At 56.1% G+C, this 24,646-nt stretch overlaps 9 protein-coding genes across 9 annotated transcripts; 5 read left to right on the forward strand and 4 right to left on the reverse strand.

Annotated features, from left to right (window-relative positions):
• The first annotated feature begins 327 nt into the window (after nt 1–327).
• On the forward strand, nt 328–3,158 carry BU26DRAFT_520355 (uncharacterized protein). The gene is made up of 2 exons (XM_033829274.1): nt 328–1,409; nt 1,581–3,158. Exons 1-2 carry the CDS (start codon nt 749–751, stop codon nt 2,702–2,704), a joined length of 1,785 nt encoding a protein of 594 aa, XP_033682089.1. The 5' UTR covers nt 328–748; the 3' UTR covers nt 2,705–3,158.
• A 504-nt stretch (nt 3,159–3,662) lies between these two features.
• BU26DRAFT_566084 (HET-domain-containing protein) lies at nt 3,663–6,614 on the reverse strand (the record flags this gene model as incomplete). Its single annotated transcript, XM_033833465.1, has 4 exons — nt 3,663–4,900; nt 4,964–5,344; nt 5,458–5,835; nt 5,894–6,614. 4 exons carry the CDS (start codon nt 6,612–6,614, stop codon nt 3,663–3,665), a joined length of 2,718 nt encoding a protein of 905 aa, XP_033682090.1.
• A 2,059-nt stretch (nt 6,615–8,673) lies between these two features.
• BU26DRAFT_541239 (uncharacterized protein) lies at nt 8,674–11,460 on the forward strand (the record flags this gene model as incomplete). Its single annotated transcript, XM_033831585.1, has 2 exons — nt 8,674–8,681; nt 10,155–11,460. 2 exons carry the CDS (start codon nt 8,674–8,676, stop codon nt 11,146–11,148), a joined length of 1,002 nt encoding a protein of 333 aa, XP_033682091.1. The 3' UTR covers nt 11,149–11,460.
• Nucleotides 11,461–12,231: 771 nt separating this feature from the next.
• BU26DRAFT_551946 (multicopper oxidase) lies at nt 12,232–14,711 on the reverse strand. Its single transcript, XM_033832128.1, has 5 exons — nt 14,103–14,711; nt 13,552–14,046; nt 13,225–13,445; nt 12,997–13,170; nt 12,232–12,923 (listed from the first exon to the last, which is right to left on the reverse strand). Exons 1-5 carry the CDS (start codon nt 14,448–14,450, stop codon nt 12,404–12,406), a joined length of 1,758 nt encoding a protein of 585 aa, XP_033682092.1. The 5' UTR covers nt 14,451–14,711; the 3' UTR covers nt 12,232–12,403.
• Nucleotides 14,712–15,389: 678 nt separating this feature from the next.
• BU26DRAFT_520359 (plasma membrane iron permease) lies at nt 15,390–17,006 on the forward strand. Its single transcript, XM_033829275.1, has 5 exons — nt 15,390–15,553; nt 15,630–15,754; nt 15,836–16,176; nt 16,231–16,531; nt 16,581–17,006. Exons 1-5 carry the CDS (start codon nt 15,529–15,531, stop codon nt 16,854–16,856), a joined length of 1,068 nt encoding a protein of 355 aa, XP_033682093.1. The 5' UTR covers nt 15,390–15,528; the 3' UTR covers nt 16,857–17,006.
• Nucleotides 17,007–17,224: 218 nt separating this feature from the next.
• BU26DRAFT_341560 (orotidine-5'-phosphate decarboxylase) lies at nt 17,225–19,095 on the reverse strand. Its single transcript, XM_033822321.1, has 4 exons — nt 18,928–19,095; nt 18,539–18,873; nt 17,791–18,435; nt 17,225–17,647 (listed from the first exon to the last, which is right to left on the reverse strand). The coding sequence occupies exons 2-4, from the start codon at nt 18,846–18,848 to the stop codon at nt 17,451–17,453; spliced, it is 1,152 nt and encodes a 383-aa protein (XP_033682094.1). The 5' UTR covers nt 18,849–18,873; nt 18,928–19,095; the 3' UTR covers nt 17,225–17,450.
• A 1,447-nt stretch (nt 19,096–20,542) lies between these two features.
• BU26DRAFT_520361 (uncharacterized protein) lies at nt 20,543–21,685 on the forward strand. The gene is made up of 3 exons (XM_033829276.1): nt 20,543–21,003; nt 21,063–21,599; nt 21,653–21,685. Exons 1-2 carry the CDS (start codon nt 20,895–20,897, stop codon nt 21,509–21,511), a joined length of 558 nt encoding a protein of 185 aa, XP_033682095.1. The 5' UTR covers nt 20,543–20,894; the 3' UTR covers nt 21,512–21,599; nt 21,653–21,685.
• Nucleotides 21,686–22,355: 670 nt separating this feature from the next.
• On the forward strand, nt 22,356–23,250 carry BU26DRAFT_429278 (extradiol ring-cleavage dioxygenase; the record flags this gene model as incomplete). The annotated part of the gene is made up of 2 exons (XM_033823823.1): nt 22,356–22,710; nt 22,778–23,250. 2 exons carry the CDS (start codon nt 22,356–22,358, stop codon nt 23,248–23,250), a joined length of 828 nt encoding a protein of 275 aa, XP_033682096.1.
• Nucleotides 23,251–23,535: 285 nt separating this feature from the next.
• BU26DRAFT_566092 (uncharacterized protein) lies at nt 23,536–24,630 on the reverse strand (the record flags this gene model as incomplete). Its single annotated transcript, XM_033833466.1, has 1 exon — nt 23,536–24,630. The coding sequence occupies one exon, from the start codon at nt 24,628–24,630 to the stop codon at nt 23,536–23,538; it is 1,095 nt and encodes a 364-aa protein (XP_033682097.1).
• Nucleotides 24,631–24,646: the final 16 nt, after the last annotated feature.

Below are 24,646 nucleotides of genomic sequence, written 5' to 3' on the forward strand. Positions count from 1 at the left end.
TGGAGATTTGGGCCACGACCGGGCTGGCCAGTGCTGCGATCCCGCCCGGGTGCTGCTCGCTCGACGCTGGTTGGACGGGGGCCGGGCCGGGCTCTGCTCCTCCAATTCGCGCTCGGAAGGCCGGCATCAGCGGGCGATGATGCTCGCCAGTTTCACCACGTCTTGCGCGGCCCTTCTGACGGCGCCGCGGACATGGGGCGGGCTGGCGTCTTATTCCCAGAGTGCGCCTATTTTGAGGCCCAGAGCGCCGCAGCGCACCCACCACGGCGCTGATCGAGCCCAGGATCCGCAGGCCGGCCGGGCTGGCGCGCGCTGATTGGGCGCGGACACAGGCGCCCTCCGCCCGCGGCCAGCTAGCCTCTTGTTTCCGTCCCTTCGAGGCCTTGTCGCAGCGGCACCACCCCAGCCGCGCCCTGCTTCTTTGTGGCTGTTTCCGACCGTCGCCCGGCGCAGACGGTCAAGCCAGCGGCCTGCCCGTCTCCACGCCCGTCTCCACCTGCCGCCCTCCACCGTCTCTTCTTTTTGCCGCCGCCCTCCTCTGCCCTGCGCTGCGCTGCGTCTCCGTCGTGACATGGCCCTGCTCTAGCAGCTAGCTCCACGCCGCTGCTGCTGTGCGCTCGGTGCCCTGCCTGCTGCTCGCTGGCGACGCGTCGCTGTCCCGCCCTCTCCGCTTAGCCGTCCTCCACCCTTCTCCGGCCTCCCCTCCCGCCTTAAATACCGCGCCGTTGCCGCCCCGCGACCGCAAAGCATGTCTGCCAACACGCAGACGACGCCCGCCATGAACTCGCATCCCCATGCGCCGCCGCCGCAAGCCGACCTCAAGCGCAAGCGGAGCCCGTCGCACGACGTCTTGCATCCCGCCGCCGCGCCCGTGCCAAAGGCCGCCAAGACGAGCAACCACCTGCAGATCAACTATCTCGCCAGACAGTGCGAAAACGACCTGCCGCTCATTACGAACGATGACACGCTGCCCAACATCCTGTCGCTGCTCAGCGACTACCAGGGCGTGCTGGACCGCCACGAGAGCATGGCCTGCAACCTCGGCGCAAGACCGCTGGGTCCCATTTTGATCAAGCGATTCGAGCGCCTGTTTGACGGGCCGCCGCGAGTGCTGAAGAGCCATGGGAAAGAAGGCACCAATGTAACATGGCTGGACGTGGTTGAGTTTGCGCGCAACAAGCCGGAGCAGTTCCAGCTGGGACAGATGAGCGAGGGAGTGCGCGTTTGCCAGTTCTACACCAAGCAATGCCGGGTTCAGATATCGGAGGAGGACTTTGTGCTCATCTCGTCGGGCATGCCGCAGAAGCTGATTCCGCCGCAGCCCATCATTGAGGATGAAGAGAAGGAGCTGGGCACGCTGGAGATTTTGGAGAGGAACCTCGGACAGATTTGCCAATTGGCTGATCAAGGTGAGTCTACACGTATCTTTGCTTTGACCAGCGTCCGCTTTCAATTGCATTCTGTCCTCTGGAAGCTCCTGCCTTGTCATTCGGAGATGGGTGGTGGGACTACGATGCCCGGTTATAACGGCTGCTGATCGTCGCCATGATTAATTCAAGATGATTGCTGACCTGAAACAGTCGCCGCCCGGACGCGCCAGCTCAATCATCGTCTCAAGGGGCGGAAGCAGGCCATCCTTGACCGGAGAGCGACCGCTAGCCCCGCTCCGCCCATTCGTCCATCGAGCCCTTCTAATGTCGCCCTCATGAATGGCGCATCACAAGGCAGTCCCAACGCGCCGAACCTCAGTTCGTCTTCGCAGTCTGCGGGAGGCTTCGTCGCTGTCAACTCCCGTCCCCACGGTGAGCAAAACGGCGCATCATCATCCACCCGACATGAGCTCATGTCCAAGTTCCACACAGTGAGTGAGCGGCGCACCTCTTCGCAACCCGCGAACGGCTCCATGGACGCCAGGCGTCTATCTATGGGACCGCACAACGACTCTCATCCAGCTACCCCGGTGTCAAATGCCTCGAGACCTCCGAAACCCGCGGAACTGGCCCCTCCAAATATAGTACAGCAAAGACCGCCACATCTGTCTGAGTCGGAGCTGCACCACGTCATGAACTCTCCCGTCCCCATCCCGAGCACGCCTTCGAGCTTACTTCCAGCAGCCAGTCAGCGCGCCAGCCAGCCGCAAGACAAGGATGACGGCGGCCCTTTCAAGGCTGAAATGGTGCACCGGATGGAGGCCCTTGCAAAGGGCGAGCGCATACTACCTCCCTGCGATCGATGTCGCAGGCTACACATGGATTGCCTGAAGAACCTAACCGCTTGCATGGGCTGCACAAAGAAGCACGCCAAGTGCTCCTGGAAGGAAGTCAGGGAGAACGAACTGCGCGGCAACTTCTCCCATCCACCACCGAGTATGAACAGTAGGATGCGCAGTGAAAGTGAAGAGCTTGACAACGCGAACGGTAACGGTAACGGTAACGGAAATGCCGAACGCGCAAGCACGGGGTCTCCTGCTGCGGTACTGAGCCCTCCTCGCCACGGAATGACGCCTGCTGCACAGCAAGGCATGCCGCAGGAGCCGAGGCTACCGTCGAACCGCAACTCGCCTCCGAACATAGAGCGAGAAGTCACTCGTGGAGTCGAGGCCCAGCTGCAGGAAGCCGCGAAGTCGGGCCTTGCGCATGCGAACGCAAGATTGGGTCCACATGAAGGAGGAAAAGGGCCTGAGTATCAGACAATGGTTGCTTAAGCGAACATATCACCACAACGGAAATACTGCACGGTGCTTAAGAGAGTCGTTCAGGGATTGTCTGCTTTGGGTAGACAAGAGTCATGCATTGGGAACGTTCGTTTGCTGTTACGGTGATACCATTTTCCTTTACAAAATCTTCATTTGGGATGTAAGGCGTCTTCCAGGGACTGTGGGTCACGATATCCAGGAGTTGGAGGCTTCTTCTCCATTCAGGCCTTGCTTACTCTTTGTTGATGAGCTTTTTACGCTTTCGCTTCTTGTTTATATGAGTGGAGAGGAGAGTGGGCTTTGCTTAGGTCAAGGTTAGCGGATAACGAGACTGAGAAGGGCTTGCAAGATGCTACAGTAGCATGCATGAGTTTGTTCAATGTTCATATATTGAGTCTCCATCATAGCATCTTCCTGCAGCTGCACATGCACTTGCGGCCTTAGTTGAAGGGGGCTCTCTTCATGCACTCGCGCCTTCCCTTCCCCCTTGGACGGCTGTGTCGTGCCGGTTCTGAATCCGTTCTCTCACCTCTCCCTCCGCCACTCTTCACTATTCGACGGCGTTTCTTCCACGCGGTCTGTCCTCGTGCGCCGACACTTGGAGCTGAAGTGGCTTCCAGCTTTGAGGAGAGCGGTTGCGGATCAAAAAGTCGCTGGCGGAGGGCGGAGTTTTGAGTGTATTGTACCACATTACATTCCACTGCACGCTTCACGGTGACGCTTAGTCCTGCGAAGCGCGGGTTATCTCAGAATATGTGGCAGACAGCCGGCGAGCCGACCAGCGGAAATGGACCCAAAAGACCTGCGGAGGAAGCACCGGTCGGGCCGGATGGTCTGAATTAGCGCGTACCATCTGTGACGGTTACCGTACCACAGACATTTCGAACCCTGTCCACGGTATCGTTAGCCTCTAACAAAGGTAATAGTCTCTCTTCCGTCACGTTGGTAGTAGCTAAGCAGACCAGAGTTAGAGCACCGTAACCCTAATCGCAGGATCATCTTTCGTAATCGGGCCCCACGACTCCTCCCTCGACACCTTCTGAATATCATCCCACTTCACTTCCCCGGGCTTCACATCCGCTGGCTCCCTATCCTGCGCCTCCCTCGGCACGTCCTTGTACCCCTTCGCGAACGAAGCTAGCCCAATACGCTCCGTGTTCGCAATTGCCTGGAACACCCAGCCCTTCCGCCGAGGGTCTTCTTTCACGCTGCGAAGCGCATCATTGCTGGTCACCAGCTGCTCGGATACATCGTCCTTCAGCAGGTGGTCTGCACTGCGTGGGATGTCGCCGTTGTCGATGGCAGGACGTCCACGGCGGGTCCGCAGCACGAGGGCGTACGCCGGGTCCAGGAAGAGCGCGTAGCAAGGAAACTTGAGCTCTGAGGCTGGATCGTCGAGGTATAGTTTACCGTCGGAAGGGGGCCGGTCGTCTTCGAAGCGGATTTCTACCGGGATGCCGTGGTGGTTCCACACTTTGGGGCTGTAGGGCTGGATTTCGTATACGGGTCCCTGGGGCGGCGTGTTAGCTTGCGTTTGAGAGAAGGAGGAGATACGTGCCTCGATGACGAGCTTGCCGTCCTTTACTTGCCCGTATGGGTCGGTGCCGCTTGGTGTTGTAAGACATTTGACCACGCGAGCTAGCAGGTTAGGGAAACTGAGAGCGAGGAAGCGAATCGGTGCATCCAGCGAGGCCCACGACCAACTCGGTGCACGGTACTCCGTTGGTCTGACTACAGGTCCAAGGATCTTTCCCTTTACCGGCTTTTGCTTGACCATAGTCTCCTCTTGCGGATACACGCGCCAGCACGCATCCTCGAGGAAATGCGCCGCCCACAAGCCAGCATAGTATCTATCGCCCGTCCGTTCTGCCACGATACGCGCCAAACCCGCTAACGCCGTTAGTTTGTCCGTCTGGTACGTCAGCTTGCGCTGGGAGTAGTTCTGCACGAGGCCGAGCCAGCCCCATTTCCAGCGGATGCCTTGCATGGCGTCGCCGCCGGGGATGAGCGAGAGCGTGTCTTTTGAGGCGCCGTGCTCGAGATGGTCGATTAGCTGGCTGCGCAGGAGCAGGTCGAGGCTGAAGAAGACGCTGGGGAAGACGAAGCCGTCTTCGGAGCGGATGGCGTCGGCGCATTCGAAGAACATTTGGTCTTTGGCGTAGTGGATGATGCGCGTTGGGAGGAGGCGTTCTTGGAGCGTCCAGCCTTGTAATATATGTCAGAGGCGATGTCGATGGTTGGAAGGAGATGGAGTTCAAGCGTACGTACCTCGAGCACTCAGGGGCTCGTCAGCGATGGGGTCGAATTCCTTGCCAAATGTTCCAATTCTACATCGCTGCATCGAGTTGGAGCATGAGCCTGGCATCCATTCTTTCCAGACGTGGAGATAGGATGGCGGACGGCCGGGGTCGTGGGACATGCCCACAGTGCAGCTCTCTGGCCCTGGGACTTGTATTGCGGAGTTATATCCCAGCGATAGAGATGCTGATGAGATATATGGGTCCGCAGTGCGTTTGGGAAAGCAGCCGGTATAACTGTTGGTTGAGTTGGCGGCGGATATAGTAAGATACGAGTTCAGGTAGAGATCACCCATGGTAGAGGCTTCTCGTTCCCAGTCTTGCGCATCGTCCTGGATAATGCATAGGCAGTCTGAGGACTCCTTAGTAGGCGCTATCTCAACATGAAAACAAAGAGCACGCAGTCTCGACGCTGATAGCGGCCACCGACGAAGTCAAGGAGGAGGAGGAAGGAGACTAACATACCTATCCACAAGTATCTAATACCAAGGCGTTTAGTAATCTGTATTGCATCCTGGAATGTCTTTGGCAGAAACGATATAGCGATGCCATCCTCCATGTCCTCCACAGTGGCCTTTGTCGCCATCAACCGCGGCGACTTGCCCCACGAGTGGCTAAGCGCTACGTATTTCCCTCTTTGGCCACGGGTCTCGAGCAACGCAACTGTCCGGTCTGAAGCAAATACGTCAAGGACCCGCGTGGGTAAAGTGGGATTCAGAAGCGGAGGCCGGCACTTGTGCTTGGTCCTGCAGTCCTCCATCCACCGCTCTAATCGACGAAACGCAATGTCCGAATCTGATTTCAGTTCTCGGAAGCGGCGCTGGATATGTGGTGGTCCTTCGTCTGCTCAAGTCAGTACATCCGTCGATCTTCCCTAGCTACTGAAACGCAAAATAGTTACCTTCGTCCGTGCAAATAGACAACGCACTCCCCCGAATATGCAGACTCCGCGTCGGATTATTAATAGCATCAAACACAAGCCCCGAAGGTGCAAAACGCGCGCCAATCCCAACCATATTGATAAGGCTAAGGTCCTTGATGCTCTCGTTGAAATTCGCCGCTTCGCCCTTACTCCAGTGATTCCCGTACACCCACACGCCATGGGAAGCCGGGACCAGCTTCCGCAGCTCCTCCAAGTCAATCGGCTCGTCTTCGACGGGCGCCACCCCTTCAGCTTGCCCAGTTTCGCTGGTTGCGATGATGACTGCGCGGCCAAACTGCAGATCCGTGCTCCACTCCATCTTCATCGCGGTGAAATACCCACCCCGGCTTTGGTTTTCGCTGCACACGTCCGATTCGCCCGTCATCATGCATGCGCCCAGCTCTTTTTTGTACGCGATCTTGCGCACTGCACCGGTGGCGGGATCGTCGATTGCGCCCACGGTTTCGAAGCGGCGCCAGCGCGGGTGGCCGTCGGGGGGGTCGAGCGAGCGCCGGTAGTTGGAGACGGCGGCGTGCAGGACGAGGTTGCAGAGACGACATGTCTTGGCCGAGGTGATTAGTGCGTCTAGGGACTTGTGGTGTTGTTGAGCGGGGAGGTCCTCGGGCATCAACATGATCCAGGGGATGGTGGAACAGATGGAGCAGAGATAGGAGACGAGGGAATGGCCTTGAGCGTCCATTGTGTATGGCAATGTCCTGGATTAGTCGCTGGTGGTGGTGAATGCTATATAATATTGCACTGGAGAGGTTCAATTCGAGAAGAGACCATGTGTGGTGCTTTAAATAAGAATAGTAGCCTCACCAGATGCCAAGTGCGATCAGCAGGCCATTTGGGGCTGTGATTGGTGCGAGTTGTCGCCATGCATAGAGCGGCGTTGTAATTGGCAGGGCTCGCGGGGTGGCGTAGGGTTGGCGATGCGAAATACGAGCGGACTTACATAACCTGGGAGAGTGAAAAGTAGTAAGCCACCCGGCATGATGAGGCGACATGGCTTGGAAACTCAGCTCTCTTGAACGTAGTCCATGGAATTCAAGGTATCTACTATATCTTCAACTGCCAGGCTTGTGCTGACTGGAACGGACATATAATTCTCTGCTATAGACCCGTCACGATGGGAGAATCCCGAGAAAGGGCGTCGATCTTTGACATATTTAGTTTCTATACTATACATTACCACTACGGAAACACGTTGGAACACGACAACCATGTGTCTTCAATGACTAGAAGTGTTACGCTCAGAGGCCCTGCGAGAGCTCGGCCCACCACTAGCATCCGTTATGCTAATGTGTTGGATATCCGGTCGTCCGCCATGAAGTCCAGAGTGACTTTTACCCACGACAATGTCGATGACCGAAGTTGATATTGTAAACTCTGAACGTCATCGTAAGGGAAGGACCGGAGAGACATGCGACAACCGCTTGTAGACTGGGCCGACAAAGCTACTTCGAATCATTCGAGACGGTTACAGTAATGCCAACGCTGCGAAGCTTGCCCACGATGTCGTCCGTCCAATCCAGAATTGTTCCTTTAGACGCTCCACTGAGAGTCGAGCAGATCAGATCCACATGAGCTAAATCCGGTATCGCGGCGTGCTTCATGAAGAGGATTTCCAGCCAACTGGCGACGATGAGCCATGGATACAATATCTGCAGAGTCTGCAAACGGGCTGGCAGAAGGTGAGCGACGTTGTTTTTGGGATGATGTGGTCCACCGGGGTAATTGCTTCCTAACAGAGTAGACTCGGCTATGGTGAGTTTGCGTAGTTTGCTGAAGTTGCGCAAGGTGTGGACGGCTCCGAGCTGGTCAAGCCACTTCGGGTCACCGTAAGCCATGAGTGTTAACTCTTCTAGCGTATTGTATACGCATTCCAACTCGTTGATTAGCTTGCTCCAGGTGCCTTGGTGTATATAGCAGTTGTGGGCCTCCTGAAGTGAGATCGTAAGAGATCGAAGCTGTGGGAGTGATGACAAGAGCGATACATGCCCTTCCCGTATGCCGGGTTGGGTGGGTACGAGAATCGAGTTCGGGTATGTAAGGGACAACGAGTGAACCTTCGAGGCTGATGCATTGCTATACACATGCTCGACATCTATCTGCCTGTGAAGGCTGATATGCTGAAGCTTCGGTAGCTCGAGGAATGGCCCATCTATCGTGCCCGAAAAGAAATGAAGGCGCTCGAGGTTAGCTAGGCCAGGTATCATGTCCATTTTCTTTGGACAGATGCCGAGGTTGTCTAGAATCCTCTGCCCTCGAGACGAGCTCCCGTCGGAGATTGGCAGAACACCGAAGCCCAACTCACGAAGACCGGGCAGCATTGAAAGTAGGGCCCCTACCAGAGTCGGCTCAAGAATCCGACACGACACCATCCCGCCGTGGACCATAGCTGGGACTGCTGAGCCTGGAATTCCCGGGAAAGTTTCGAAGTCATGCCGCACGAGGCTGCCCTGGACAGGGTACATGCCGAGACAGCGGACCTTTTGTGCAAGTCTTGGGGAGCGACTCAAGGTCCATAAAAGCCTTGAAATACTGCTCTGAGGCTCCGTCCCGTAATTGCGATCTTGTTGACCAGACAGGGAAATCGCGCGATAGAGTAGGTCCTGCGCGATGTTGCACATGCTCTTAGAGACGCGTGCCAAATTGATCAAGTCCGCCTTCTCGAGATACGCGGCGAATGCAAGTAATATCTCGTCGGGGCACTTCTCGACGGCGGACTTCTCGACGGGGTATACGCCGAGGCCATGGAGAGGCAAGTCGAGGTTGGGGCGGTCGGAGTCGGTTCCGAAGGGAATCAAGGTATCGTCCGGTTGAGTAGCCATTTTGCGGTTCTGCTCTGTTGTGGGGTTGTGCTGCGTCTGTGGTGGGCTTTATATACCTTGGAGGGAAACTCGTGGCGAGCCTTGGCTGCCCCTCGCTGAGTGACTTCGACTAATGTCGAGGCACTGCTGCATTTCGTAATTTCCCATGGTTGGTAGCTGTCCTTGTGTTTCAGCGCCAGGGAAAGTATTTAGAGGCGATTGCCTCAGTGGAAGGGCTCTGGGAATGGGAAACATGATTTCACCCCTCTAACGTGGTTTGGTGGTAATCGATTAGTGGAATGTGCGGATACAGGCTGTTTCTTGCGGAGAGTCGTCCGAGATGGAGGTGAAGGATCTCTTTGGTGTTACCGCAGCTCGTATGCGTCTCTTCTGACTCAGCTGTGAGCTTCTGCAAATTCGGACGGGGATTCAGAAGTCGAAGCCGGCTGACAAGACCGTCCGACTTCGCATGAGTGATGGATTTCTTGATGTACCGAAATCGCTGGTAGAGCGTTCGCCGTTTGCCGTGGAGTCTGGAATTTGGTACGCGAAATTTTGCTTTTGTCTGCTGACTAAGCGTCATCTCGCCACGCCTCAGGCTGCTCGAGCTCTTTCCCCCTTCTCCGTCATCACGCATTCTTTTGATTATCCTCTTGATTGTCTTGCAGGGCGAGATCGCGGTGCAAAGCTTCTCATTTGTGTGCTGCGCCAAAGACGCATTTCTCCACTCCTGGCGCGTCTATTTATGAGCCTCCGACGACACAGTCACTCTCCGAATTCCGCTGGCTTGGCCCTGCAGAGCGCCGGGCAGGCAGGATCTCCTCCGCGTTTCAACGCTTGTTTCAGCAGCGTCAGCGGATGGCACGCGACAGCCACTCCGAAGAGCGGAAATTGAAGAGAGGAGCGTGAGGAGCGCGGTGTGGCGGTGTTGAGCTGAGCTGGCAGATTGGCAGGTGATCGCTGGCCAGCGCGCATTACAGGCCAGCCCTGACGCCTGTGCAAGGCACCAGCATACTTGAAGAACACGGCGCCGCCCCGCCGTCCTCTGTCGCAAACCGCTGACCGCCTTTCCTCTGCCTTTCACCGTCGTTTTATCGCGCCTACGTCACTCGCTTCTCGTCTGTCACCACTGCACACCGCGATACCCGCCCATTACTCGATCCCAGCGCGCCTCGGAGAATAAAAGCTGACGGCAGCGCTTCGTCTGGGGCATTCCCGCTGAGGTTTATACAGTTACGGAAGTTCTTGGGTCCTGCACAGTAACTCGGTGTACGTAGAGCGGAGCCGGACGTGCGATCCCCTGTCCGTGCCGCAACCCCCAACTCGGTCTCCGTAACACATAGCACAGCACAGCACCTTGCCGTCACGATGCTCGAGACCCCACACTCCGCTGCGCGATATTTGCACAGCGAATATATCATAAGAGCCGCATCTCCGCCAACATGGAAAAGCCCTATCGCATCTGCCGTTGTTACCTTTGTCGCGCTTCTCACGCCTCTTTTTTTCTTTTGGATTTTCAAGAGAGTCAGGAATATGCAGAATGGCAATGGAAACCCCTTCCCGTTTATGGAGCTCCCTCCTGAGCTGAGAGACATGGTGTATGAGAACCTCCTCGAAGACCCGTACTACCCACCCCCGCCACCCTGCGCAAAGCATCATGGCTCGCCTCTCAACTGGATGCTCCCCGGACGCTGGTCGTCTGGGAGCGCAGAACAACAAAAAGGACGAGGTCACGGGAAGAAGCGAAGCAACTGGATATTCCTCGCAAACAAGCAAATCTACTCCGAATACATGGACATCGTCTGCAAGAAGACCACCTTCCACCTGACCATCTCACCGCACAACTACACCGCCCCGACCGCGCCTACGACGGAGAACAAGAAGATATGGAACATCTCAGCAGAGATGCTGAAGCAACTCCGCAAATGCGACATCAAGCTCGTCACTACCTCGAACATGCTCGGCGTCAATGATCCGCGAACCATGGACCCCGAAGACTGGGTGCTCGCTAGGCAGATGCGCGAAGAGCTCAAAGAAGTCGAGAACGTGCAAGAGCTCAATCTGCATGTCAAGGCTATCGGCGATCCCCTCTGGAACCCGCTCTGGGTATGGTACCATGCGTCGCAGTCACTCAAGACCATGGGCAGCACCTCGACCCCGTCCTCCACCACGCCTCCAGGCCCCAAACTCAATCGCATCACGTTTTCCTTGGATATGTGGTCACCTGGCGAGAACTACCTGGAGCGCGACCCGGAGAACAAGGAACAGTGGGCGTGGTGGTGCATGAAGGGACATTGTGTGGGGCCTGATACCGGCGCGGAGCTGACGGTTCGGGAATTCTGCGCTAAGCTCTACGTGGAGTGCCGCACGTGCAGACCTGAGCTTGACAGCGATGACGAAGAGGAAGAGGAGGAGTGACTCTCCCCCGCGGCGGTATGGGTCGCAACGCTGATGCGGAGGTACGATGTTCTCCCCTTAGCACCGGCGTAGCCGAATGATGTTGTTTTGATGCGGCTGGGTCTATGAGCGGGCGTTTTGTTGGGTACGAAAATCGGATAGCGAGATTTGGAGTAATACTTGGCCATATTGGGCGTCTGTATGATGGTCATACTGTTGCATTTACAGGCATAGCATAGCGGCGTTTGGGGCATTTGTTGTTGCAATATCAAACCGAATACTCTTGCATCTACGTCACCCTTCCCCCTACTACACTATGGACTGCTCGCGAACTATAGCATATACTTCCAATTAGACTTCACCGCGACAACACGGAGCTTACGGTATACGAGGAGCAAGTAGGACCCTTCGACTAATCCGATTCCTCTGGCGACGGTGTACAAACTGAGGCATGGTGATGCGCACCGCGCTACTAGACGTTTCAGCATGGTATTGATCTCCCTGAGCTCCCTCAACGGCAATTTCACATGCCCCTTAGACTTTACATCCGCCGTCCTGAAGTTCTCCAAGTGGTGATTCCCACTAGCCAGCCAGCCCCCAACTCCAGTAGAAACTCGTTGAATAGCATCTCTTTTCAACGCGCGTTTTCTCCCCACTCAGCATCCGAGCGAGATACTTTCGCTCTGCGACCGGAGATTTACCACGCTCTTGGCGCTCTCCTTTCCTGCTGCGGCTACAAGCGATGCATGTCTTTGGTGCCCGATGCACGCACGGTTGTACGCTCGCTACGGGTGCGTGCACTGACGTCCTTACGTTCGGCACCTAGTTATAGGCCCGAGGCAGACGGTGGGATTAAGCGGGCTGGCTGGCTGGCTGGATGGATGGATGTATGAATATGAGGCTGGGTAAGGCAGCAAGACGTGGTGTAGAAAGAGGATAGAGTGGGACTCATCTCAAAAGAACAGGGAAGGAGCAGTGAATTTTTGCGTATGGATAGGAGGGTAGGGAGGACTTGGATTTGGTCAAAGACAAGCGAAGGCAGGGAGAGTAGGGTGAAACAATCATCCGAACTGAATGTTTCGTTTCGTCATGGTGGTGGATATTGCAGATGTATACAAAGCTTGTGCTACTCCTTAAACTTGCATTGCGGTAAGGAAAGTCAGTAGGTATCTCGTCATTCAGAACTAAGAACATGGTACTTTCTCTCTCCAATAAGTAAGTCCCAACGCGCTAAAAAAGCACTCTTGTTCCCATGGTATCATGCACATAGACATTCCTAACCAGTCTTCGCCTTAATAGGCGCCATCCCATACCACCCAATAACCGCCATACCCAAGAACGCCGCCACACAACTAAACACCAACGCCACAATGCCTCGCGCCGTAAAGCCCGCCGGCAGCGTCCCGGGACTCCTATTCTCGCCAGTCAGATCCAGCAAATCCGCCGTGTTCCCCGCAGCATTACCCGCCGTCGGCACGCCATCCAGCTTGCAGTTGTCCAGGTGGTCTTGCGGGATCTTACCGGCGAGCTGCGCCTGGATGTCGAGTGGGCGCTCGATGATCGTGGCGACCAGACCAGAGGCCACGTGCCACTCGATGTGGCAGTGGAAGAGCCAGACGCCCGGGTTGTCGGAGCGGAAGCGCAGGACGATGTTGCCGTTGGGGTGGACAAGCACGGTGTCGCGGCGCATGGGGGTCGCGGGGAAGGAGGGGGCGGCGTTGGAGTCGTAGAAGCCGGCTTCGTCTTCGCTGCGGTGGACGAGTTGGAAGGCGTGGCCGTGGAGATGGAACGGGTGTCTGGATGAGCGTTAGTCAGTCAATACGAGGGGGAAACGAGTGTTTGTGGATGTGGATATGGTGGGAGTCGCACTTTCCGGGGTCGTCGTTGTTGAGGATGATCTCGACGACTTCGTTGGCTTTCAGGACGAATTGGTTTGTGTTTGAGCCGTAGATGGCGGGGTTGGTGGCGTTGGACCCGGTGGAGAGGACGGTGTAGAGGGTCGGTACTTTGGGGTGGACGTAGGTGATGTCGTTGAAGAAAGCGCTGTCAGTGTGTTAGTGCATGAGGGTATCCCAATCTCTGGAAATAGGAACTCACTAATTCGCTCCATCGTTCAGATTATCCATCTTGAGATCCAACTGAACAGTGTGATCGACATGATCATACAGCTCCTCCTTATCCTCTGGCACAAGCGTGAAGTCATCAAACGGCTCAAAGCTGTCCACCTCCTTGGGCGGAGGCTTCTCCTTCGCGTCATCATACACCAGCCAGCCCGTTACATTCGGATTCAAGCCCTCGGGTATCACGTCGAAAAGATCCTGCACGGCGATCATCAGCGCTAATGCTGCCTAGACGGCTAAGGATGCCAAGCCTCCACGATAGAAGCTTGGTGGGAGTACGCCGGCGCAGGGGGTGTTCTCATACCTGGTCCATACTACCGACGAATGCAAAGTTGGAGTTGGAGTCGTTCTTTGCGGTGATAAGGACACTGACGCGCTGAGCGGCGGTCATGTATAGCATGTCTGCGTCGGCTGGCTCAGTGTAGACGCCGTCGACTTCGACGATCTGCATCGTGTGGTCTTCAAACCAGACATAGTGCGCAGCAAAGGCGCCCATGTTGATCATGCGGAAGAGGTAAGTCTTTCCTGGCTCGATCTTCACCGTAAGATTCTGCGTCTCGTTTACGAGCGCTGAGTCCGGAACAGGCTCGGCCCCAGAGGGATTCGCAACGCTGATGAAGCCCTTTAGAAGGTCTGTCATCATGCCGTGATACCAGTCCGAGAAGGTGAGAACAATCTCCTCATCGTAGAGATCCTTGTGCGGGTCGTCCGGGTCTTCAACAATGAGAGGGCCACGGAGACCGTCAGGATACTGTCCTCGGACATGGCTATGGTACCAGTAAGTACCTGGCTGGTCGACCTGTACTAATCAGCAATTGCCATGTCGCCAGTCTCGACATGTAACATGGGACTCACTGTGAAATTGTGCGTGAACGTGCTGCCGGGTGCGATTCCACACTGTGTGACCGCGTCCACGCCGTCCATGTGGTTCGTCCCGTTCATGTACAAACCATGAAAATGCAAGCTCGTCGTCTGGTTGCCGAGCGAATTCTTCACATTGACGACGAGGCGATCGCCCTTGGTGACCCTAATGGTAGGGATGGGCCATTGGCCGTTAATGCCAATGACAGGGCGGTTCTGCAGACCGTCCGGGTTCGCGTAGACCCACGACACATCAAAGTCGTAGGTTACCGTTGCTGCATGGACGGTTGCTGCGAGGAGCAGGGATATTGGAAGGAGGAAGTTGGACAACGATACCGCCATTGTGGTAACTGGAGCGTTCAATCGCTCAACCAAGATGACTGTAGGTAGAAAAGAGAGCAAACTCGCTCACACGCGCCCTCAGAGCTGTAGGTAGGAAGCAGTCCCGAGGGAAGGGGTTAAGCTGATGGAGAGATTAGATTGATAAGTGGGACACATAAATCCCTCTCCGGCTCGTGCGCCTAATTGGCTGGCACCAGCTGCAATGCCGAGTTTCGGGCCAGGTTTATCAGATGATCTTTCGACGGATCCAGAAGGTAAAAGCATGGGTGAAAGCGGGGAATGTGTGACGGTTGAATGCGAGGAGACGCAGAGAGGCGCCGTCTCTTCCAAACCCAACCGCAGAATTTTCGCAGCGAGGCGCCAGAAGCGACCCCCGGTATGCTCTTCCGAGCAAAAGTAAGCGAAGAATGGAGCGCTAGAAGAGAAAAACGAGGTCTATCGTCCAGCTAGTGCTGCAGCGGCCTCATGCTAGGGGCGTTATCATGCCATCTGATAATCGATGGTGCATTAGGGCGTCCTTCTGGCCGGATCGGCGAGCTGTCTGGGGAGCGATTGGTGTGGGACGACGTGTTTGAACTGAGCGTCGTGTGGTACAGAATTCTCTGGATTAAAGGACTCGCCGTACAAATGAGTGAAGCTACTAACACAGCTAACTATACGTTCCATTGTACGCACCTGCGAAGGCCTCCAGCGTAGTTGTTATCGGATCCCGCGTGAGAGCTAGCGAGCTTGGTCTACGCGAAAACCGTGCTTAGCGGTGCTTAGCCAACGGGATCGACGGCACGCAGGACACAGCTCGCTGTGGAAAGCACTGGCGAGATGGTGTGAGAGGGCTGGTTTGCGCTGTCTCTGTTGTCCAAGCGATCCCTGCAGCCATCATCCGTTGATGGTGTCAGATTAAAAAAGCATGCACAGGTGCAGGTGCCGAAGTTCGGCTCGGCTCAATAGATCCTACTAATCTGATAAAGCGATAAAGCCCCTTCCATCTCTCTCCGCACTCCTCTGCTAATATTGGACGTCTGCAGCGCTTGGAGGATCAATTCCAGCTTCTTTGGGTATTTTCAAAAGCTCAGTCACCATGCCGAACGTCTTCGCTGTTCCCGGTGAGTTTTCTTTGTCCTCGAATCTTAGCGACCCCACACCCATTCTCAGGTGCACGTGCTAACATCACCTACCTAGTCTTCTTCATCTGCTTCCGCGAATGCCTCGAAACCAGCATCATCGTCTCCGTGCTCCTCGCCTTCCTCAAGCAAACTCTCGGCCCCGAGCATGATGCTAAAGTCCGCAAGAAGCTCGTCCGCCAGGTACGTACAAACCACCACAAAAGGCCACACAACCCAACAGCAATTGAATCTCGTCTGAACATCTGGTAACCCTCCTCACAGATCTGGTACGGCGTCGGGCTCGGCGTCCTAATCTGCCTCATCATCTGCGCCGGCGTAATCGGCAGCTTCTACACTGTGGGCACCAACGCCTTTGAAGCCGCCGAGAATATCTGGGAGGGCGTCTTCGCACTCCTCGCCAGCATCATTATCACTTTGATGGGCGCCGCCCTGCTGCGCGTCAGCAAGCTGCAGGACAAATGGCGCGTCAAGATTTCCCGTGTGCTCGAGACGAGGGAGAGCGCGGTGCCGGCCAAGGGGAAGTGGAAGGTGTGGTGCGAGAAATACGCGATGTTTATTCTGCCGTTTATTACGGTGCTGAGAGAGGGGATTGAGGCTGTGCTGTAAGTCGCGGGAGTTCGAATTAGGAGATGGTGCTGGTGTTAACGGAACTGTAGGTTTATTGCTGGCGTCGGCCTGGGGTTGCCGGCTACCTCTTTCCCACTCGCCGTAATCTGCGGACTCGGTGCTGGCATCCTCGTCGGGTACCTCATCTACAAGGGCGGCAACCGCACGTCGTTGCAGATCTTCCTTGTCATCTCAACCTGCTTCCTGTACCTTGTAGCCGCAGGCCTCTTCTCCAAGGGTGTCTGGAACCTTGAGCAGAACGCGTGGGTCAATCTCGCCGGCGAGGGTGCCGCAGAAGCAGGTGCAGGACCTGGCTCGTATGATATCCGAAAGAGTGTATGGCATGTCAACGTAAGTCTTTCCCTAATTATTCAACTCCGTGATAGCTAACACGACGCAGTGCTGCAGCCCCCTCGAGAACGGCGACGGTGGATGGGGCATCTTCAACTCGCTCTTCGGCTGGCAAAACAGCGCAACCTACGGCTCCGTTATCTCGTACAACCTGTACTGGCTGGCCGTCATTGTCGGATTCCTCTTCTTGGGTTTCAAGGAGAGGAAAGGGAATTCGGCTGTTGAGAAAGCAGATAGCGAGACGGGCAGCGGGGAGAACGTACTTGCAGGAAAGAAGGCGGAGGGTGCTGTTGCGTCTTCGGCTGTGCGCGAAGTTCCAGAGTGAGCGAGAGCTGAAAGATCCGTAAGCACGGAGAGAGCCTAGAGTCCGTTGGCCTAAGTGCAAGCTCGAGAGACGCGCAAGGGTAGGAGCACGGTAGGTCTGTAGAGCAGTCAATAGGGAAAATGATATCCTCCAATGTATGCATTCATGGTATGCCCATTGACTGGCCCTCATACCCATGCTTTCCAAATCTATACCCCCAAAATGCCTATGCTACCAATGTTCCACTCCGTTTTCTCGAGTAGAATGCAGTCCCTCGCGAAAACGCTCTGAAGGCCTCCCGGCTCCATGATACCATGCCCGACTTTCGATGCATAAACACCTCTCGAGCACCAGAACAATACCTTTGAACGCCACCCGATGCATACCAATTATACCGTTATACGCTAGACACTCCTCGCTATTCGAGCCTGCTCGGCCCGAGCGCGGTATTCCAACCGGACCTCCAGAGGTATAGCCGGGGTCCTGCGCGTGAGAAAGCAATAGTCCGAGGTTTTAAGGCTGTTGCCTCATTAGTGATCCTGGAGCTTGAAAGCATGAAAAGAAGGAAGAAGTAGGGAAGAGGGCGCAGGTAGGAATATGTGGCCAGGATATTCTCTACCTGTGGTGGACCCCGAGCCTCTCCTCGTACGCCTTCCATCCCTCCACCCGGTATCGCTCGGCTTCTTTTTCCGGGTCCTTCGCTCGTACAATGCCTCGACCGACAATGATGACGTCACATCCTTGTTCTAGGATCAGTTTGCGGGGCGTGTTGTACTGCTGGCCCAGATTATCGCCCATCTTCTTCTTGCCGTCTGTGGAGGTGATGAGCAGCTGTCTCAGAAAACGGGGGAAGTAAAGACTCCGGCAGGTCTCAGCTCTTTACCTGCTGAAGACCTCCAGGATGGGTTTTCCGCAGTGGGAAGCTGAGATATGCTAGAGTGCGGGACCTACGTACCTTGGCCTACTGGCGGCAGCTGGCACCCCGGAGTCATGGTAATGAAGTTGTCGTCTGGCTCTGAGTTCAAACTTCGCTGGGCAATGAAGCCCATGACGAAGTCCCTGTTTTGGCGCGCAATCTCAACGCACTTCTCCGAGTACTCCGGGGTCATGAGGTGACCTTCTGAGCTCATCTCGGCAAGCAAGAGCAATCCGCGGAGAAATGGCGTTTGGCCGAGGCGGCCGAGGAGGGTAATCTTGTCGACGAGGAACGCTTCGTCGGGGTGGAAGTCGGGAGCAGGACGCGGCGATATGCTTTCTGTGCGCATAGAAATAGTAGTGCTAATACTAACAACGCTCTGTTTCCTGTCCATGGTCTTGATGCTTAACCGCCGCTCCTCGGTATCCTCAGTTTGCGGCGGGGATTCGACCGCCACATCGGCCGTGGCATCGTCATCGTTATCTTCTATGTCGACCGCTTTCTTTCGAGGCACGTCGGAGGAGATGTCGGTGTAGACGCTTGTGTTGTGTTTCGCAATGACGGCATCGGCGGCCTTGTGGAGGGCAGTGACGATGGCGGGGCCTGGGAGAATGTGCGCGTTGGTGATCTCAGCCCAGTTCGCGATGCGGTGGTAGCCGCCGGTGTACTGCTTCTGCACGGTCTCTGTAGGGCTCGGCATTAGCCTCGGACCAAATTCAACAAGGGCGTGTAACGCAAGGGTGTCCATGTGCAACCAAGGGGCATGACTCGGAATGGAGAGGCATACCGCCAATGTCTGCAAACTTGCGGTCCTCGAATATGAGGAAGCACTTCCGGCGGGCAATCTCCTTGAGCTGCCTCGCCGTCCTGTCGGACCAATCTGAGATAATATCGCAGTGCGTCTTGAGGATGCATATTGAGTCGCCGCAATACTCGGCCAGGTCGAGCAGCTGCTCTGAGGTCTCCACGTCGGCGGAGAGGCAGAGGTTCGTCTGCTTGATCGACATGAGGCGCAGAAGATATGAGGCGAGGGGCCCGGTCGACAGGTGGTTTGCGCGCACGCGGTAGGAGCTGGTAGACATGTTTCTGGACGGCATACTGGTGGAGGGTGGACCGGCTGGCCTAGAAAGACGGTTAGACAGGGACTGGGGAGCGAATTGGTGAGGGCGGGCGCACCCTTATGTCCTAGCGAGCGCGTCGGGGTTGTAGACGATGAGCGGGAGCCCGAGGTATGGGTATGGATACGTGGGCGGAAGGATGATGGAGGGGCAGCTGACAACGGCGGGGGCACGCGAGCTCGAGGACTAGCGACAGTGTGCTCCGGGCGCGGTCACACGGAGAGCAAGAGTCGAGGCCGAGCTGAAGGCAATGGCTAGCAGTAGTGACAGCTCTGCGCGGCGTCGAGGGTTGAAGAATGGAGGCCCAGCGTGGGGCCCAGACGCGGTTGCATATCAAAATTGCGTGCACGCTTGCTTTTTCTCGCGGCAGGGACGACCGCCTGCGGGCCGCTAGGGGAATCGCCGCTGCTGCCCGCCGCACTATACAGTAGCGCAGCTGCATTCCCCCCAAACCGTCGACTCTCGTCCGGCACCAACCTTCAATCTCCACTCAATAATGCCGTCCGATGCCCTGGGATTCGCCCGTCCGCAGCGTCCTGCGCCGCGCCAGAGAGACGTCTGCTGTAGCACCAGCAGCTGAAGTCTGGCACCGACACAGGCGGCGCAGCGACCGACCTGGCCGCTGGCGTCTGTCACGCCCGCGAACCGTGGATCCATGGACGGCAGTCGACGGTCGACCGCGTCTTTGCCGTCTCGTCTGATATCTTGGCGTGTGCCTATCGCCTGGCCTTGCCCTGGGGCTAGCCTCTTCCTCGTCGCTCTACATTAGCACCTCTTCGTCTCCGTGCCTCGGGACATCGCCTTCATCACACTGCTTTTTGCTCGCCGACCTGCTCAACGTCAAACCGTGCCGCAAATGCTAGCCCCTGGAACCCGCAGTCTCTCCATTCAAATCTCTCCAATCGAACTGATGCAGCTCCAGATATTCCCTATTGGACGCTGTTACTGCTAAGGGCGGGGACCATCGTACCACTTTCTGCTTCTCCGCTCGAACCCGCGTCAGGGGAATGGCAATAGCATTGAGATTGGGTCCCACAGCAATGGGTCGGGATTCCGAACACGGATTAAGAGGAACATCCGGGGCCGGCTAACGTTCCGGCGCCGATCTTGCTGGTCTAGACGCTGCCAGAGCCAACGTTTTCGCCTCGTAGCTGGGACCTCTCACGAACCGACAGCTGTCGAAGGGACACATGATTGTGCCCGTTTCGCGGACGCGAGCGAGACTCGCAAGGAGCACCGGAGCGTAGGAACTTAGCGGGAGACTACATGTTCTCGCCGTCGCATTGCTGCATTGCAGGTGTTCATCAAATTGCCCGATGGAATCCGAAATGCATTCACTCTATTTGCTACCATGGTCTCCCGTCTATTGGCGTCACGTTCTTTGCATGAGTTAATCAGCTCAAAGTCACACTGGGTTCAGCCTCTGGTTCGTGGACCTGGGCGACAGGTTCCACAGCAGCTCCATTCAAGACATGATATATCATTTTCTCGCTTCCCCGCACCACATCGTCATTTTTCAAAGCAAGACATGGACGCTAATGATATGGAAAGCTTGGTGAAGGGCGCCAAAGTCCAACGAAAAGATTAGGCACAGAGTTAATGCGGTCGGGTTGTCTCAACAGCTAATAGAGCTCCGAAGGCTTTAGGAACACGCATTCCGATTCCTTGGCCTAAAACGACCATCACTGCGGTAGACACTAAATGTAGAAGAAGAGGAGGAGAAGATGACTCTTGCGGCGGGCGGTGTGCAATCCGGTGTGCAATACACCTTCACCTTCATACCAACAATGGCCTTGGGCCTAAACTCTGTCACCTGCTATCGTTTCTTCGACGCATCGCTGCGGTGTACTTTCCACCTTCACTTGGACTTCTTCTCACACATAAAATCCCGCCCGCCTTCCTCAAGTCTTCCACTCTCGTCGAACCTTTCCAGTATTCCGTTCTTGGTCTCACATCACGCTTTGAGAATCTCTAGCAACACCTCTAACCACCTTCTAAGAAGTAAATATCCGAACATCATCAACAATGCCTCCCAAGAAGGACACTAAGGATGACCCGAACTCGGTTGCTGGGTTCGACGGTCGCGAGACGAAGTTGTTGGCCGCTGCCTTCCTCGCAACCACTGCGCCGGACAAGGTGAGTCCAGATTTACCCGCGATATGTGCTGCTTCGACCACTAACCTGTTGACTTCCAGTACGACTATGAGCTTTTCGCGACGCTTACCGGCAACACGGCTGGCTCGCTCAAGAAGATGTTTCCCCCGGTGAAGCGCAAGGCCGTCGAGGCTCACCCATCATTCGCCGCCTTCCTTGGGGCCCCTGCCACTGGTACCGGCGAAGAGACCAAGGCTGCTCCCAAGGCCGCCGCTGGAAGGAAGCGCAAGGCGAAGTCTGACAGCGACGACACCGAGGCAGGCAAGGAGCTAAATCCCGAGATTTCCATGGACGACGTCAAGACCGACAGCAAGAAGAAGGCTCCGGCCAAGGGTCGCGGTCGCGGCAAGAAGGCCAAGACCGAGAAGGCTGAGGCTGAGGCCAAGGAGGAGGCCAAGGACGACGGCGAGACGGGTATGTGCACCATCTCAAGGAACATATCGAATTTGGCTAACAGTGAAGCGGTCGAGGAGGATGAGGAGATCTAGATCTTTCCTTCACGGCTCCCCACGCTTTCGTTCTCGGATCCCAGGGCGTTCACGGCGGGTCATGGTCTTCTTTGGTTGTGAGACTGGTCTACGCTCCGTTAGCATCGCGGTCGTTACCCATAGTGTTAACGTTGCACTTGCCAGTATGGGCATTTTTGGGTGGATATCTCTACGTTCGGCTGTCATCTGCGGATGTGCCGGGATGTCATAGGATGTTTTCCTGCTCGGGATATCATCAGATCTCCTCTTTTGGTATCTCTAAGGCACATCCATAATATACTTTCCACTCACAAATACATCTTCACAGAGCCTTTCCATTTGGCATACCTAAAGTTTGACCTGCCGCCATGTCGATAGCCTATCTACGCAATGGTACGCTTGGGACGCTCACAAGTGTACTTGCATGTCTTCATTGGCCAGGGCGACGTGGTCCAAGTAGACGTCGAAGTCCAAGAAGGCATTGTGCTCGCGAATTCGAGGCGGATGCTGGCCCCAGTAAAGGTTCTCACACGTGATCGGAAGCCGCTCCATTCCGCTTCCGGCGCACCCGCGGCATCAATTCCGCACTGCCCAACCTCTTACAAAACACCGTCGCGCCTTCGAGAACTGCAATGCCGAGAGCCACATCAATGCCTTCGTCCGAGATGGATATATTCGAGCTCATCGCACTCTTTGATGGATCATGAGACTAACCCGCCCTTCGTTTCTACTCACACAGCTGCTATTCAATCTGCATCGGCCTCGCAGCGCCTCCGCCGAGCTCTCTTGGACGAACTTCTCGCTGAACCCACTGCGCGGCCTGCAACAGTTCCCACTGTCATTCTACTCGACGAAGATGGCAAATATGACGCGCCGCGCGCCCGTCATCTCCATCTCGCACGGCGGTGGGCCCATGCCGCTCCTCGGGGACCCCTCGCAGGCCAAAATCACACATTCCTTGAAGACTCGCGTACCGGAGATCCTCAAGCTGGGCACCCCCGAACAACCGAAGGCTATTGTGCTGGTAACTGCGCATTGGAGCACGGATAAGCCGACGATAAGCAGTGGGGAGAAACATGAGCTGTATTATGATTACTATGGGTTTCCCGATGAGGCGTATAGCTTGAAGTACGATGCGCCGGGCAGTCCGGAGGTGGCGGAGTTGGTGAAGAGGAGCCTGGAGGAAGCCGGGTTGCAGGGGAGGATGGATGGGAGCAGAGGTGCCGAGACTCACTTCCTTGGATGTCGTTGGACGGAAGGAAGAATGGAGCGCTAACAGGATGATAGGATGGGACCACGGCGTCTTCGTCCCCATGATGCTCATCAACCCCTCCGCCTCAATCCCCATCATCCAACTCTCCGTCCTCACCTCCGAAAACCCCTCCGCACACTACGCCATGGGACGCGCCCTCTCGTCTCTCCGTGAGCAAAACATCGCCATCATCGGCTCCGGCTTCGCTTCCTTGCACAACCTCCGCGCCATGTTCTCCGGCGTTACGCGTACGCCGGCGTTCAAGGCGCTGAACGAGGAGTGGAGCAAGCAGGTTGGGGACGCGGTAATGACAGAGGATGTGGAGGAGAGGGGAAAGAAGTTTGAGGGCTGGAGGAAGTGGCAGGGGGCGTATGAAATGCATCCGAGGGGTGGGGCGGAGCATTTCTTGCCGCTGGTTGTGTGTGTGGGCGCCGGAGGGGAGGGGAGGGGGAAAGCGTATAGTGATGAGTTTGTGGGGTTGCAGATGTGGAGCTACTATTGGGATTGAGTGGAGGATGAGACCTCTTCCCTAGTTAGTAGGTGTTGAATGCATTTCCTGTTTGGTCCAAGCTTTTTATCAGATTTCAGGGATCACTCCCACGTTCAAAATCAGCACAGAAACGATGTCATGTCTGGCAGTACGGTATCTTCATTTCTTCATTATTTGGTCTTGAGGTTTGTCTGCCCTCTCTCCTCTGTTCTCGACTTCTTTATGCAACCATCGCTCGAAGCTACGGCATGAGGGTATGTGAGTAAGCAAGCCAGAAAAGGCGGATGACAGATGCAATGCTTCCTAAAAGAGGATATCGTTGACATCGAAAGCCTGTCCAGCCTCCTCGCATCTCTCACTTACAGCCCTCCTTGCCCTCCTCACCCTCCGCTCATACTCACTTTTCTCAACGCCCTTGCACCGCAGCAGCATCCACAGCTCCTCATACCGCGCCTGCGCATACTGCTCACAAGCTCGCTGCAGCTCCTCCGGCCGCGGCCACAATGCGCTCTGCCCAGACAGGTCAACCCCCCGCCCAGCTATCGTCCGCGCAACAGCCTGGCCAAACCACTCACGCCAGCCTTCTAGAAACACACGCAGTGGCTCGAACAGCCGCAGCCCCTTTTCCCGATCCGCAGCCGCGCGGCCAAGCAGCTCCATCTCCTGATGGAACTTCATTCCCCGCGCGCTCCACCGCTTGGCAGCCTCGACACCGAGCAGCGCGCGCAGGAGCTGCTTAAACACGTAGCTCGCGTAGTCGGGCTCTGCCTCCTCGCGCCCGCAGCGCAGAAGGTCTTGCGCGAGATGGCGCGCGTCGAAGACGCAGTCTAGGACGAAGCAGGGCGTGAGGTCGAGGCTGTCGAGGTCTTTCGTGCGGGCGATGTTCCATTCGGTAGTTTGGCCGCTGGCGTCTTGGGAGGGATAGGAGATTATTTCCTCCGAGCTGGTGCGCTCGATCCAGGCGTCTTCGCCTTCGGAGAGGACTTGTTTACGCCATGGGACGGGGGAGCTGTGTGAGTCTAGAGAGGAGATGGACTCGTAGTTGGGAAAGTCATCCACAGTTTCCGAGTTAGATGACGTGTCTGCCTCCAGGAGTGGGATAGATGGGCAGTCGACGGCGTCAAGTTCGATACCTGTCTCTAGGGATGCGACAGACGGGCAGTCCACGGCGTCAAGTTGGATATCCACAATGTCGTCCAGCGTCATCGTGGGCTCGGGAACGTGGTTGATGGTGTACGCATCCTCCACAATCTGCCTAATCTGGTCCGCTGTTAGTTTCACGCCTGGAAGAACTTCTACGTGGGACTTACCCGTGCTGGGATCCGGCCCAGTGGTAGCTACAGAAGCTTCCTGCTTTCGCATGGCAGCGGCGGCGGCAGTGTAGTTGGGATAGCACATTGTGTTCATGTCGCTT

The sequence above is a fragment of the Trematosphaeria pertusa genome, assembly GCF_010094035.1.
Source record: "Trematosphaeria pertusa strain CBS 122368 unplaced genomic scaffold BU26scaffold_9, whole genome shotgun sequence".
Classification (NCBI taxonomy): Eukaryota; Fungi; Ascomycota; class Dothideomycetes; order Pleosporales; family Trematosphaeriaceae; genus Trematosphaeria; species Trematosphaeria pertusa.